Below are 14170 nucleotides of genomic sequence, written 5' to 3'. Positions count from 1 at the left end.
CTCGTGTTGCTGTATCGAAATACCCAAGACCGAGTCATTTATAAAGAGAAGAGCTCATGGTTCTGCAGGCAGTATGGGAAGCGCAGAGGCTTCTGCTTCTGGGAGGACTCAAGAAACTTGCAATCATGGCAGAAGACAAAACAGGAGCAGGTACATGTTACATGATAGGAGCAGGAGCAAGAGAGAGAGAACAGGGGGAGGTGTCACACACTTTTAAATGAGCAGACTTATGACAACTCACTCACAACCACGAGGACAGTACCAAGTGAATGCTGCTAAACCATTCCGGAGAAATCCAGCCCCGTGATCCAGTCACCTCCCATCAGGTCCCACCTCCAACATTAGAAGTTACAGGTGGACACGAGACTTGGTGGGGACACGGTTCCAAGCCATATCATATGCAGACATCCAAAATATAGAAAAAGGATATTGTGGGGGAACTGGATATTCACACAGAGTGCCCATGCAGTAACAGCACATAGCTAATTAAATACAAAGAGAAGATGGCACCTTCACAATGGAGTAATCTGGAACAGTGCCCTGACCACATGGTCAAGATGAACATCACCAGTCATGAGACAAACCGACATGGAGAATCTGCTGATGTCATGCCCTGAGAAGGACAGCACGTCTGCTATGCAGTAGTCCTGCCAAAAATGTTAAACCTACCTGAGTCTAATTACAAGGAAGCCATTCGACAAACCTACGTTCAAGGGCTTCCTGACAACTGCACTGGTTTAAAGCACACTTTAAAGCAGGTGGATCACGAGGCCAGGAGATTGAGACCATCCTGGTTAACATGGTGAAATCCCGTCTCTACTAAAAAATACAAAAAATTAGCTGGGTGTGGTGGCGGGTGCCTTTGTCCCCAGCTACTCAGCAGGTTGAGGCAGGAGAATGGTGTGAACCCAGGAGGCAGAGCTTGCAGTAGGCTGAAATGGAACCACTGTGCTCCAGCCTGGGCAACAGAGTGAGACTCCATCTCAAAAAAAAAAAAAAAAAAAAGTACTCCTTAAAGGACGCTGAAGAGACCTGATGGGCCAAGAACCATGGCTCACGTCCGTAATCACATCACTTTGGGAGACCTAGGCGAGTGGATGGGGCTTGCCTTTGTCCCCAGTTACTCAGCAGGCTGAGGCGGTAGGATGCCTTGAGCCTGGAGGCGGAGGTTGCAGTGAACCGGGTTCCCGACACTACGTGCCAGCGTGGGCGACAGAGGGAGACCCTGTCTCAAAAGAGACTTCACAACTAAATGCAAAGCATGATGTTTGGTTGGAAAGAGAATTTTGTTAGAAAGCAGCTATGAGGGATACTATGGGACCATGGGGACAATCGAAAATGTTTCATGTGATCATACAGTAAAAAACTGTGTGGTCTCAATGTTACATTTCCTGAGTGTCAGGATGGCATTAAGGTTTTGTGGGAGACCATGCTTTCTCGTAGGCGATACATGTTGCAGTACTTACGGATGATGGATCTAAATGATTCAAATGGATCTCAAATGATTCCACAAAACAATTAAAAAAAAAATACAAGCACACACACACGCTCAGAGAAACACAGGGGCACGGGATGGAGGGAGGGATGAAGCAAATGTGAGAAAGTGGTAACAACTGGAGGATTCAGTTGAAGAATATACGTAGGGGTGCTCCTTGTGCTTTCCCTGCAACTCTCCTGTGGCTCCAAAATAAAAGCAAATGCAATCTGGGATGAAGGGGGCATTATGGACCACTTTACTCCAGTCAGTTTGAAAACAATGCAAAAGGTCACCAATCGGTAGGAAACCAAACCTGCCAAAACGGACACAAGAAGGCACAGCCAACCTGAACTGTTCCAGAATCATTACAGAAAGATATCAGGGCCGGGCGCGGTGGCTCAAGCCTGTAATCCCAGCACTTTGGGAGGCCGAGACGGGCGGATCACGAGGTCAGGAGATCGAGACCATCCTGGCTAACACAGTGAAACCCCATCTCTACTAAAAAAAAAAAAAAATACAAAAAACTAGCCAGGCGAGGTGGCGGGCGCCTGTAGTCCCAGCTACTTGGGAGGCTGAGGCAGGAGAATGGCATAAACCCGGGAGGCGGAGCTTGCAGTGAGCTGAGATCGGGCCACTGCACTCCAGCCTGGGCGACAGAGCAAGACTCTGTCTCAACCAAAAAAAAAAAAAAAAAAAAAAAAAAGAAAGAAGATATCAGTAGTTAAAGGCTTTCCACGAATAAACTCCAGGATTCCCCACCACATTCTGACAAACATCCTAGGAACACATATCTTCCATTTGACACAAACTTGTTCAGAAAATAGGGGCCGGGCATGGTGGCTCACGCCTGTAATCCCAGCACTTTGGGAGGCCGAGGCGGGTGGATCACGAGGTCAGGAGATCGAGACCATCCTGGCTAACACGGTGAAATCCCGTCTCTACTAAAAATACACACACACACACACACACACACACACACTAGCTGGATATGGTGGCAGGCGCCTGTAGTCACAGCTACTTGGGAGACTGAGGCAGGAGAATGGCGTGAACCTGGGAGACGGAGCTTGCAGTGAGCCAAGATCATGCCACTGCAGCACTCCAGCCTGGGCGATACAGCAAGACTCCATCTCAAAAAAAAAAAAAAGAAAAAAGAAAGAAAGAAAGAAAAAAGAAAAGGAAATTGAAAGGGAGAAACAATCCTCCACTCACTGTATGAGCGTGGCATAACGTCGATACCAAATCCTGCAAGGACACCTAGAGAAATATTGCAGATCAATCACAGGCTCATGACATAGAAGTAAAAATCGGAACCAGAATCTTAGCCCACGGAAGCCTACAGGATATGAAAAGGAAAATACCTAATATGGCATGACTACTATCGGCTTCATCCCAGAAATACAAACTTAATTTCCCTTCAGAAAATACAGTGGTACAATTCTCCACATTAACAGATTCGGGGAGAGAAAGACGCTCCTCGTAGTCACAAAAGGTATTGACTACATGTCATTATCCATTCGAGATGTATTGCTGACATTATGATTTCCTAAAAAGTTAGGACTATTGGGCTATAACTTACTCAGAGGTCTATGGGATTTTGTAAATGCATACAGCTATGGAAACACCAGCACATTACATATAGATACAGAGCATCGCCATCCCCCCCCCCAGGTTCCCCCACGCCCTCTGGTGGTGAACTCCTGGTCTTAACCCTCAGACCCTGCAACCACCAATCTGTTTTCTGTTCCTAGATTTTTGCCTTTTCCAGAATGTCATATAAATGGAATCACACAGTACGTAGCATGCGTATTTGGCTTCCTTCAGAGAAAGACACTCAGATCGCAATTCTCTAAAGGTGCAATGTACAGTTTCATGACCTGGGTAGTAGTTACCTGGCTTGATCACCTTATACCTGTCAAATGCCCGGCTTCTGAGTTATCCCCGTGTGTGTGTGTGTGTGTGTGTGTGTGTGTGCGTGCGTGTATGTGTGAGAGTGTATGTGTGTGTGTCTGTGTATTGTTTCAAACATATATATAATTTTGCATTTAACTGCCTCTAACTTTTATATGTTGGTGAGGGTTATTAAATGGCAATTATTAATACTTAAAGGAAAGTGAGTGATTATTGGAAAAGTGAGCAGAGTGATTTCCTCTGGCGTGTGCAAAGGGGGAGGTAGTGATCGGGACGGGGCAAACAGGAGGGTTCCAAAACCCTGCCAACGTTCCGTTCCTTGCTCTGCATGGTAGTGACCTGGACTTCAACATTGCACAACCACATGGGTGCCGTTCACACGGGATCACGAGAACGGGGCACCCTGGGATCCCACAGTTAGAGTTTGCACGGCCACCCTGGCGGCCACAGCCTACGCGGTTGTACCTGGCAAACACTGGTGTTGGCCTCATCCTTTGAGGAAAAGGGTAATGGGAAAATGTGTGGGGAAAAGGAGGAGTTCTTGGCCTGGAGGCTGAGGACAGATGTGCATGAGGTTGTCCGAGTTCACCCAGGAGTGTATTTCAGGCGGGCTAAAGTTCATGGCTGTTACTCACCATGACCACCATGATCCTATGACTGCCATCCCACATCTCCATGTGCCGTGCCCTGGGCCTCCACCACAGCCTGGAAGGCCACCCTTGGGGACTGTGGCTGGCGGGTGTGCTAGGAGACTCACACACCTTCGGCCCTAGCTGGAGTCTGAAGAGGAGACGCTCTTTTCTGCCAACAGAGTAAGAAGTCTCATACGGAAATGTACCTGTGGCAGCCCTGGCACCGGGTGTAGGTGGGATTCTGCTCAGGGCTCCGCCACTGTGGCTGCATCGAGAGCAGGCAGGCAGGTCGCCAGACCTCCGGAGCCCGTCTGAACTGAGTGGCAGGACAGTGCAGGAGGGGGTCTAAGGCTCTCCAGGCCGGACCCCACAATCCTCTTGGTGGGAGGGATTGAAGGAAAAGACAAAGCGGGACACTGAATGAGGGGAAGTGCTGGACCTCCTCCTCTCCACTGGGGCCCAGGTGGATTCCTCTAATCCGAGGAGCCTCGGATTCTGCACTTATTTCCCCTAGAACGGGAAGGCTCCGTCCGACCATGGCCTGGGGTGTAGATGTTACAGCCCCATTATTGCACGGGAAGTGGTCTGAATATGGAACCGAGGTGGTGTGCTGAGAGGCGGGACTGGCAAATCCAGCCACCGGGGTATGGGTTCACGCCTTCCACGACTCCCTCCACGGGCTTCTCCCCTTCCACACCCTGTCGACCATGGCCCATGCCCCCCGGGGCAGTGACTGGGGCTGGAGTTCCGCCCCCACCAGAACCTGCGTAGATGTCTCTGATGGCAAAAACCCATGCTGGAGAGTCCCTGACACATGTCTTTCCCCAGACACCAGCCCACTGTGTTATCCCCCCCAAGAAACAACCACCTGTGTCAGGGTCAAAGCCTTGGCCCGAGGAATGAAGCCAACCCTCACAGGGGAGGTGTTGGATTCCGATGGGGTAGGCCCCCACCAGCGTTCGTTTCCAGGTCTGAGGCCTGTGATTGTCCCACCACGTGCGTGATGGTCCCCCTCACTGAGCTCACACCATGGGCCCACAGGGAGACACAGGGGGAGTATGGTGGAAGGCAGATACCGAGCCCGACCAGCTGTCCCAGGGCAGTCCCTCTTTCCCGCTTTCCATCCCCTCTGTGGGCGTCCTGCCCATGTCTTGGTTAGCGGGTGTCGTGGCACCCTCCCACGGGAGCTCCCCAATTCCTAGATGAGGCACCAACCAGCGACTCTGAGGTATTATCACTGCGCCCACACACGGGAGCGCTGAGACATCCCATCTCTGCCACGGAGGATCAGCAGCCTACTGTGGCACCTCCAGCATCCTGAGAGCCCCGACACCCGTCCCTGTGTTTGGAGATGTCCCCTTCGTCCCACTCCACGCCTTCCTAGGTGTTAGATTGAACACCTCTTGTGAAAGGTAGATCCCAGCCCTGCTTTAGCGAATTCGATCCGTCACGGATCCTTCACCACTTCTTCCACTCCGTGAATCAGCCCATTCTCCCTCAACGGAGAGCACCCCCGATTAATTTGATTCCCAAGCGGGTGCTTGCAGGTGCACGCACACACACATACACACGCTAACCTTGAATGCTATCTGTATTTCTCCTGTCTTTGTTCAACACCCTGTCTCTTGGCGATGGGAGCTGGCAGAACCTACACACACCTCCTCACTGGAATCGGAATCTGTGCCCAAATCTGGGACCTGCCCCGCCCAGGATTCTGGCTGAAGGAAGGAGGCAATCCCAACCGTCACGGAGGCGGAAGGCAGAGCAGGGAGCTTGAGGAAATCTCCTGTGGCCTCGAGAGGTGGTTGGGAAGACTGACCAGGGACACAGAAATATCACGTCCACAAAAACCTGTTGGCCTGGGGGTGGTGACATGGTATTTCACGGGGACCATCAAAGAGCAGCCAGGCCTAGCATCCACACTTGCCCTGGAAACCAGCTGGCCATTTTCAAATCAATGGTATGGAGCCCACCGGCTGCAGAAGGAGCTGTTGGCTGCGAATGGACACCAAGGATGCGGAAGCCGCCTTCCGCGTAGCTACCGGCGGGCAGTTTCCACCAGGTTGGCCCGCAGGCACCAGAACAGACTCAGTGCCCCTACCTCCAACCAAGCGACTATCTTGCCCTTTTCTTCCGCACTCCATGTATCTTCCCTTTGGCTCAGCTTCCCACCAGGATGTGGTTTCTGTCTCCACCTGCCTACTGTAGCTGAGGAGGAGATCTGACAGCATTTGGTAACTAAGGTTCAAAGGTGAGGGCTAAGAGGAACTGAGGATGCCAAGCGGGTTTTTGCCCCAGATGACCTGACCCTGTGCATGGTGGCACCGGAGGGACATAACGGCTCAAGAAAGGGGATTGGGTCCCTGAGGGGCGGGGAGGAGGATGAGCTCCGTCGTGTTCCTCAACAGCATGGAAATAACCATGCAGGAAAGGCCACCGGCATCAAGCCACGGGGGAGAGCAAAGATGCTCACGATGGAAAGGATGGTGAGAGGGCAGAACAGAAACAGTGAACCGCAGGAGGAAAGGTGAGAGAGACAGGGGTTCTGGAAGGAGGCCATCAGTTCCTGCTGAAGGGGAGGGAGAATAGCACTGAAGAAGGGGACCTGTGAGAACCCAAAGTGGGAGGAGAAGAGGAGGGACCATGAGCAAGGCGTGTAGCAGAAAGGCAGGAAGTGCTGCTGTGGCTGGGCAGGGCCCCCACAGCACCTAGACCCAGGGCACTATGGTGAGCCCGAGTGCAGGGCTGCTGCTCAGGGGCCGGCCCAGGTGCCCCGCAGGGCCCCAGGGGAACTGTTCTTCAAGCGCCAATGAACCGGGCAACACCCTGCAACCCCCAACACTCCCAACAATCGCAGAGAGGGCAGACCACAGGCCACAGAATATGAGAACAACTTTATTTCAAATTGCTTTGAACTGCGTTGGGAAGGGGGCAAATGCAGTGCAAGAGAGGAAGCCCTGGCTTAACAGGCATCAAAGGTGGCAGCTGTTTGTCTGGTAGGAATATGCTGGCTCCAACCTGTGAAACAGAGCAGGCTCAGGGACGGGCCACCAGCCAGGGCCAGCCCACAGCCCTCCTAAGCTACCGGGATTGTGGGAAGGGACATGGTGTGTGCAACACTCACTTCAAAGCTCCTGGATCTTGTCAGCGAGGAGCTGCACGGCCGCTGAAACAGAGAGGCAGAACCGGGTGCTCCAGACCCAGGGAAACAGAAACCCATCCCATGCCCCGGTGGGGAACTTCCTAGTCCTGCAACCAGAAACCCCACCAACCCTGGGACTGACTCACCCACCCGTCACCTGGATTAAATGTGGAAATGCCTTCTAAGCGGGAAAGTGGTTCTCAGGTGCTGGGCCATCCCAGTACCATTCAGAACATGTTTCAAAGACAGATAAGCCAGCCAGCAAGCAAACACCATACAAGTGGTACCAGGCAGTAGTTAAAGGGGAAACAGCGGCAGTATCTCTAACCGTCCTAAGAGAAGGAGAGTTCTGGGACTCGTGGACAAAGTGTACACGGAGTTCAGATGACACACTGTTATCTGTGCACACCCCTAGCTGAAAAGGCACAGAAGGGCCAGGTCGGCTTGATTCTCCTCCCCAGAGGAAAGTCAGTCCCAGTGATGCTGCCTGTACCTGTAGCCCACCCCTGCCCCCCACACCTGCAGAAAGACACCGCTGTCCATCCCTTCCCCAGCCAGGGCTCCATCATACCTAGCTGCTGTGTAAGTTCATCAATTTCCCTCTGCAGCCAGATGCACTAGACCAGCAGACACCAGAGGAAGAGAAATGGTTAGTCAATTCTGGCCTCCTCTCTCCGCAGCCTCCCTGCAGCCCCCATAGCCTGCAGCCCAGTGGCGAGGTGGGTTGGCACAGAACCCTCAATGGAAAGGAGGCACCCTCTTTCCGTGGGGTGCAGAAGGTGGAGACGTGTGGCGGTGGGGGCGGCGGGGGGGGCGGCGGACGCAGAAATCAGTTTAACCTAGACACGGATCCCACCATCTAGTGTGGACCTCTATTTCTAGGAGCCACACAAAGCATTACCCGAGGACAGTCCTGGGCTCCCGGGGGCTGCTGCTGCCTTTCTGGTCTTGGGGGATGGACAGGCGGCTGCTGGTCACCTGAAAGAGAACACAAAATCCAGCTTCCAAGCCTCCCAGTGAGGTGGAAAAGGCCTAGCAGGGTCTAAAGTGAGGCAGCATCACCCTCTGCTGGCAACACATTGCCCCTGCTCTGCCCAGCAACTCCAACCCCGCTCTGGGACTGCCTTCACTGTTCCCCAGTGTGAGCCCATCTGCCCTAGCGTTGTGACTCCGGGTTGGACTCCAGCAGCGCGGCAGCCACAGCCAGGCCCTGGGCGGGCCAGCGTGGCTGAGCAGGACTTAACAGAAAAGGGCTCTGTACCACCGAAAGTCTCCTTCCAGAGTTGGAGTTTGGGGCACTGCTCCAAATCGCCCCCCACCACACAAACCCCACAAACCCCACTCAGAGAGGACGATGTGGCTTAAAGCCAGCCCTGTCGACACCCCGTTTCCCGTGGGACAGCTGCCTGGGTGGGCAGGGAAGTGTGGGAACAACTTCCTGAGCCCCCATAAGCGACAGAGCCAGAGGTTTTCCTCCCGACCCCTCTCCCCTCCACCCCTATCAAACCCGCAAGACTCACCGGAGGGTGCATGACGTCTGGGCAGGAGGCCTCCCAGGCTGTAGGCCGAGGGCTCTGAAGTTCCCAGAACTTGGGGCGCTCTGATGTTGGGGTCACCACTGCTGAGTTCTCCATGACGCATGGACAGGCGAGGCAGCCCTGGCCTGTGTGTGGGAAGCTAAAACAGAAATTTCTGAGTCGGGCTGGCGGTGGGGGCAGGCGATGAGTACATGTGGGAAGGGGTTGTGGTAAGGTGGAGACTCCGGAGCCTAATCTCATTAGCACTTTCTCTCTCAGTCAGCCCCAGGCCAGGAGGCAGAGCCCAGCCAGGGAAAACACTGGGGACACTGAGATAGCCCGGGCCGCCTGCCAGGTGGGTCGGGCAACAGCTAGGGAAGGAGGAATCGGGAAGTTGATGATCCTAGACACCCCAACTTTGCGGCCCACACTTTAAGGCATCACCCGATCCAAACCAGCTGCCAGCCCTGCCTTCCCTCCCAGCTCCTCTCTGCGGGCAGAGGCAGGACTCCTGCAGTGTCCGGAGGCACGGCCATCACACAAGAAGTGCCCCCTTTAACGTGTGCCCCTATGATGAAGACCCCCATCGGGCATTCTAGTGTCCCTAGGCTCCCGACGACAACCCTCGAGCAAGGGACAGAGGGGACATGGGTAAACAGGTGTGTGCTGGAAGAGAGGAGGCGTGGGGGGAGGAGGGTAAAGAGGGAGAGGAGGGCGAGAAGGGCCTACTCACTTGGGCCTTTGGGGCCTCATGTCTATTTGGGTCATTAACTTCTCTGGCCGCAACCTGGGACTCCCTGGTCTTCCTTCCTGCACGTTTCTTCCCAGGGCTGCTGTGCTTAGGCTTTTGTGGTTTCTTGGACATCCCGTGTGGCCGCACACCGGAGAATGGCGGGAAGGTGGCCGGCTCCGGGGGAGCGGCTGAGAGTCTCTTTCCGCAGGCAGGAAAGGCTCTCCCTGGAGCCAGTTGAGAGGCACCTCCTGGGGACTTCTTCCCCTGGGCCATCTTCCTCCTTGAAAGGCCCTGGGGCACGGCCCCTGCAGTGGCAGCTCCTGAGCAGCTGGGCCTGGCCTCCACCTTTCCCCAGGCCCTGCTCTGCATTTTCTCCTGGGGAGAGTCATCCAGCTCTCCCACAGCCGGCCTCTCCATGACTGGAGTGAGTCCGCGGGGAGCAGAGGTCAGGAAACGGCCCGGCATGGGCAGGTAACTCTCCTTGCAGTGGAAGCCTGTGTGTCTGGATGTGTCTGCTGGCTTCTTGGGGCTGCCGGGCTTGGCCTGTCTTCCTTCGCTGCCGCGAATGCCCACCCTCATCAGTGGTAAGCCGCTGCTCTCATCTGCGGAATCAGAGTCGTGGGTAGACATCCTGGTGGGGCCTTTCACAGAGGGCTGCTGGGGATCCACGCGGAGGCTCCATCTGCTCTTCGAGCCCCTTTCCGGGTTCTTCCAGGCCCGCACTGGCCCAGGACCACAGAGGTGGAGACGGTCGGCAGAGGCCTGCTGCCGTTTTCCCGGGCTGGGGCCCAGTGCGTCTCTCCCACTGGGACCGACCCCCAGGTCCGCCCAATTGTCAGCCGACCCTTCAGCAGTGGCGCCTTTTGGGAACGGCTGTCCCTGGACGCTGGGTGGCGGCACGATGGCGGCTGGTTCCTCAGCCAGGTAGAATGAGTAGTCCACAACGTCCCCCTGGTCATCGACCGGGGTGCCTGGCCGTCCTTCCCGGCCCCAGAGCACCACCCTTCCTTGCTCTATCAATTCGCTCTCAGACTCAAAACTGAAGCTCTCGGGGTCTGTGAACCCGCTCTCTCCCTCGCGGTCGCGGCTGCCCGGCACACCCAAATTGAGGCCGTGGCTGTGGTCCCCTGGGGCTCCGGGGCTGGCCGTGTGGAAGCCAGCCTGCTTGCCACCCTCCAGGTCGAAACTGGCCCCACAAAGGGATACCTTGTCGGGGGAGCTCATAGCGCCAGTCCCGGCAGCCTCGGCTGTGGGGAGACGGTCGTCCTGGTAATGGCTGGAGGGGAGAGCTGAGCCCAGCCAAGCCCAGCTGAGCAGGCCACGCGACAGAAACAGCGAGGCTTTCGGGACACCACCACCCTCACCCCAGGCGGAAGTACCAGATGTCCCCGGCTTCCTCCGCCCTTGGCGCCAGCACCGAACCTTCTCATTGGTCCCCGTCTGCCAATCAGCGCTCCCTTTGTGGGGCGAGGTGCCTGAGCTTTAACCAATCGGGACACAGGCTCTTGGTCTGCCTCGATGCCCGTCATTTGACTGGGTGGCTGCACTCTGTTTGGGTCTTGGGGCCAGGGGGCACTGTAGCTGCTGATCACCTCTTTCTTTCTGTCCTTCCGCCTCTGGCCGGGCACCTACTTTCCAAGGAGAGCCACATATCTGAGCCCCAGTGACCCATCTGTAAGGCGGGGATTAAGGGGAGACCTTCCCCCAGCTCATCGGCTTGGGAGAGTAAATGTTGTGCTGCACGCGAAGCACCCGGTGCACAGAGGAGGTCTCATTGCTGTTTGGACAAACGGAGGCAAGATGGCGCAGTTCCGGGTTCTTCACCGCCAACTTTTCCGCGCCCGGGAAAGGCACAGGTCGGCTGCTCAGGCGCAACCCGACCTCCGACGGAGAAAAACCGGAACCCGCCTAGCCACGCCTACCGCCCGCCCCCGACCCGCCTATGTCCCGCCCACTGCCCTCCCACTCCCAGGCCCAGGACATAAAAGCCGCTCCCGGAGGGGCGCAGCTGCGCGCACTTCCTCAGCCCCCACTCCTGGGGACCGCAGGAACTCTGCCGGAGAGCTCCACCAGGGGACTCTCTCCGCCTCCTTTGCCGGAGGCCGACAGACCTCACCCTCCACACCTTCTTCCCTGAAGCTAGGTGACCAAAAAAATAAATTTGCAGTTTTGCTCCTAGCCTTGCCTACTCGCTGGTCCTTTAATACTCGCCCTGGTGAGCCTGGAAAGCAAATCAGTTTCCTGGAAAGCAAATCAGTTTCTTAGAAAGCAAATCAATTGCAAAGTAGGTTCCTGGCCAGAGGCAGCAGGAGAGCAAGAAGGAGGTGGATTGAGAGCTCCAGTGCACCCCTGGCCCCAAGACAAGACCAGAGGGCAGCCACCCAGTCAAATGACCGGCATCGGGGCCAACCAAGAGTCCGTGTTCCGATTGGTTAAAGCCCAGAGGCCGCTACCAACAAAGGGCACGCTGGTTGGTAGAGGGAGACCAATGAGAAGTCGCGGCACTAGCGTCAAGTGCGCGTGGGGAAGCCACGGGCTGTCGGGGACATCTCCTACTTCCGCCTGGGATGAGGGTGGCGGTGTTCCGAAGGCCTCACTGTTCCTGTTGCGTGGCCCAGTCCGCTGGGCTTGGCTGGACTCGGCTCTACCCTTCCACCGTTACTGGGACGACCGTCTCCCCACAGCCCAGGCTGCCCGGACTGGCGCCATGAGCTCCCCCGACAAGGTATCCGTTTGTGGGGCTGGTTTCGACCTGGAGGGTGGCGAGCAGGCTGGCTCCTGCGCGGCCAGCCCCAGAGCCCCACAGGGCCAGGGCCACGGCCTCGATTTGGGGGTGCCAGGCAGCCTCCAGGGCCAGAGCGGGTTCACAGATCCCCAGGTTTTCAGCTTCGAGTCTGAGAGCAAATTGATAGAGCAGGGAAAGGTGGTGCTCTGGGGCCAGGAAGGCCGGCCTGGCACCCCAGTTGACGACCAAGGGGACGTTGTGGACTACTCGTCCTACCTGGCTGACGAACCAGCCGCCATTGTGCTGCCGCCCAGCGTCCAAGGACAGCCGTCCCCAGAAGGCGCCGCTGCCGAAGGGTCGGCTGACAAGTGGGAGGACGTAGAGGTCGGTCCCAGTGGGAGAGGCATGCTGGGCCCCAGCCCTGGAGAATGGCAGCAGGCCTCCGCCGGCCCCCGGGAGCCCAGGGTTGTCCTCGGGTAATGCTTCGTGTGGCTCCTAGAAATAGAAGTCCGTGTTAGACAGTGGGATCCGTGTCCAGGTTAAACTGATTTTTGTGTCCCCCCGCCCTGCCCCATCACCACCTTCTGCACCCCACAGAGAGAGGGTGCCTCTTTTACATTGAGGGTTTCATGCCAACCCACCTCGTCACTGGGCTGCAGGCTATGGGGGCCGTCAGGGCTGAGGGAGACAGGGAAGACGAGGAGAGAGGAGGCCAGAATTGACTAACCATTTCTCTTCCTCCGGTGTCTGCCGGCCTAGTGCATCCGGCTGCAGAGGGAAATTGAGGACCTTACACAGCAACTAGGTATGATGGAGCCCTGGCTGGGACAGGGATGGACAGCAGTGTCTTTCTGCAGGCGTGGGGGGCGGGGTTGGGCTGTAGGTACAGGCGGCGTCACTGGGACTGACTTTCCTTTGGGGAAGAGAACGAAGGAAAGCCGGGTCCTGGAGCCTTCTGTGCCTTTCCAGCTAGGGGTGTGCACAGACAGCAGTGTGTCGTCTGAACTCCGTGTACACTTAGTCCACGAATCCCAGAACTCTCCTTCTCTTAGGAGAGTTAGAGATACCACATGTGTTTTCCCTTTGACTGCTGCCTGGTACGGCTTGTACGGTTTTTGCTTGCTGGCTGGCTTATCTGTCTTTGAAACACGTTCTGAATGAACGGTTCTGGGATGGCCCAACACCTGAGAACCACTTTCCCGCTTAGAAGGCATTTCCACGTTTAATTCAGGTGACGGGTGGGTGAGTCAGTACCAGGGCTGGAGGGGTTTCTGGTTGCAGGGCTAGGTGATTCCCCACGCGGGCAGGGGGTGGATTTCTGTTTCCCTGGGTCTGGAGTGCCCGGTTCTGCCTCTCTGTTTCAGCAGCCATGCAGTTCTTCAGTGACAAGTTCCAGGAGCTTTGAAGTGAATGTTGCACACACCATGCCCCTTCCCACAGTCCCAGCAGCTTAGGAGGGCTGTGTGCTGGCCCTGGCTGGGGGCCAGTCCCTGAGCCTGCTCTGTTTCACAGGTTGGAGCCAGCATCCGGGGCTGCAGCCAAGCGAGTTTCCTCCTTACGCTCCTTAGCCAGGGCTTCTGCTCTTCCACTGCATTTGCATACTTCCCAACGCAGTTGAAAGCAGTTTGAAATAAAGTCGTTTTCATATTCTGCGGTCTGTGGTCTGCCCTCTCTGTGATTGTTGGGAGTGTTGGGGTGTGCCGGGTGTTGCTCCGTTCCCTTGCGCTGGAAGAACAGTTCCCCTGGGGCTCTGTGGCGGGCCCTCTCCCTGCAGAGCGTCTGGGCCGGCCTCTGAGCAGCAGCCCTGCACTCAGGCTCACCATAGTGCCCTGGGTCTAGGTGCTGTGGGGACCCTGCCCAGCCACAGCAGCATTTCCTGCCTTTCTCCTACACGCCTTGCTCATGGTCCCTCCTTTTCTCCTCCCACTTTGGGGTCTCTCAGGTCCCCTTCTTCCGTGCTATTCTCTCTCCCCTTCAGCAGGAACTGCTGGCCTCCTTTGAGAACCCCTGTCTATCTCACCTTTCCTCCTGCAGTT

General features: G+C 56.1%; 1 protein-coding gene across 1 annotated transcript; it reads right to left on the bottom strand.

Moving 5' to 3' along the window:
* Positions 1–6938: 6938 nt before the first annotated feature.
* LOC117090353 (uncharacterized protein CXorf49) lies at positions 6939–10773 on the bottom strand. Its single transcript, XM_033222580.1, has 6 exons — positions 9410–10773; positions 8680–8836; positions 8061–8137; positions 7731–7776; positions 7142–7183; positions 6939–7035 (listed from the first exon to the last, which is right to left on the bottom strand). Exons 1-5 carry the CDS (start codon positions 10631–10633, stop codon positions 7143–7145), a joined length of 1545 nt encoding a protein of 514 aa, XP_033078471.1. The 5' UTR covers positions 10634–10773; the 3' UTR covers positions 6939–7035; position 7142.
* Positions 10774–14170: the final 3397 nt, after the last annotated feature.

Source organism: Trachypithecus francoisi, unplaced genomic scaffold (assembly GCF_009764315.1).
Source record: "Trachypithecus francoisi isolate TF-2019V2 unplaced genomic scaffold, Tfra_2.0 Contig01000, whole genome shotgun sequence".
Lineage (NCBI taxonomy): Eukaryota > Metazoa > Chordata > Mammalia > Primates > Cercopithecidae > Trachypithecus > Trachypithecus francoisi.
This window is presented reverse-complemented; position numbering and strand designations above follow the sequence as displayed.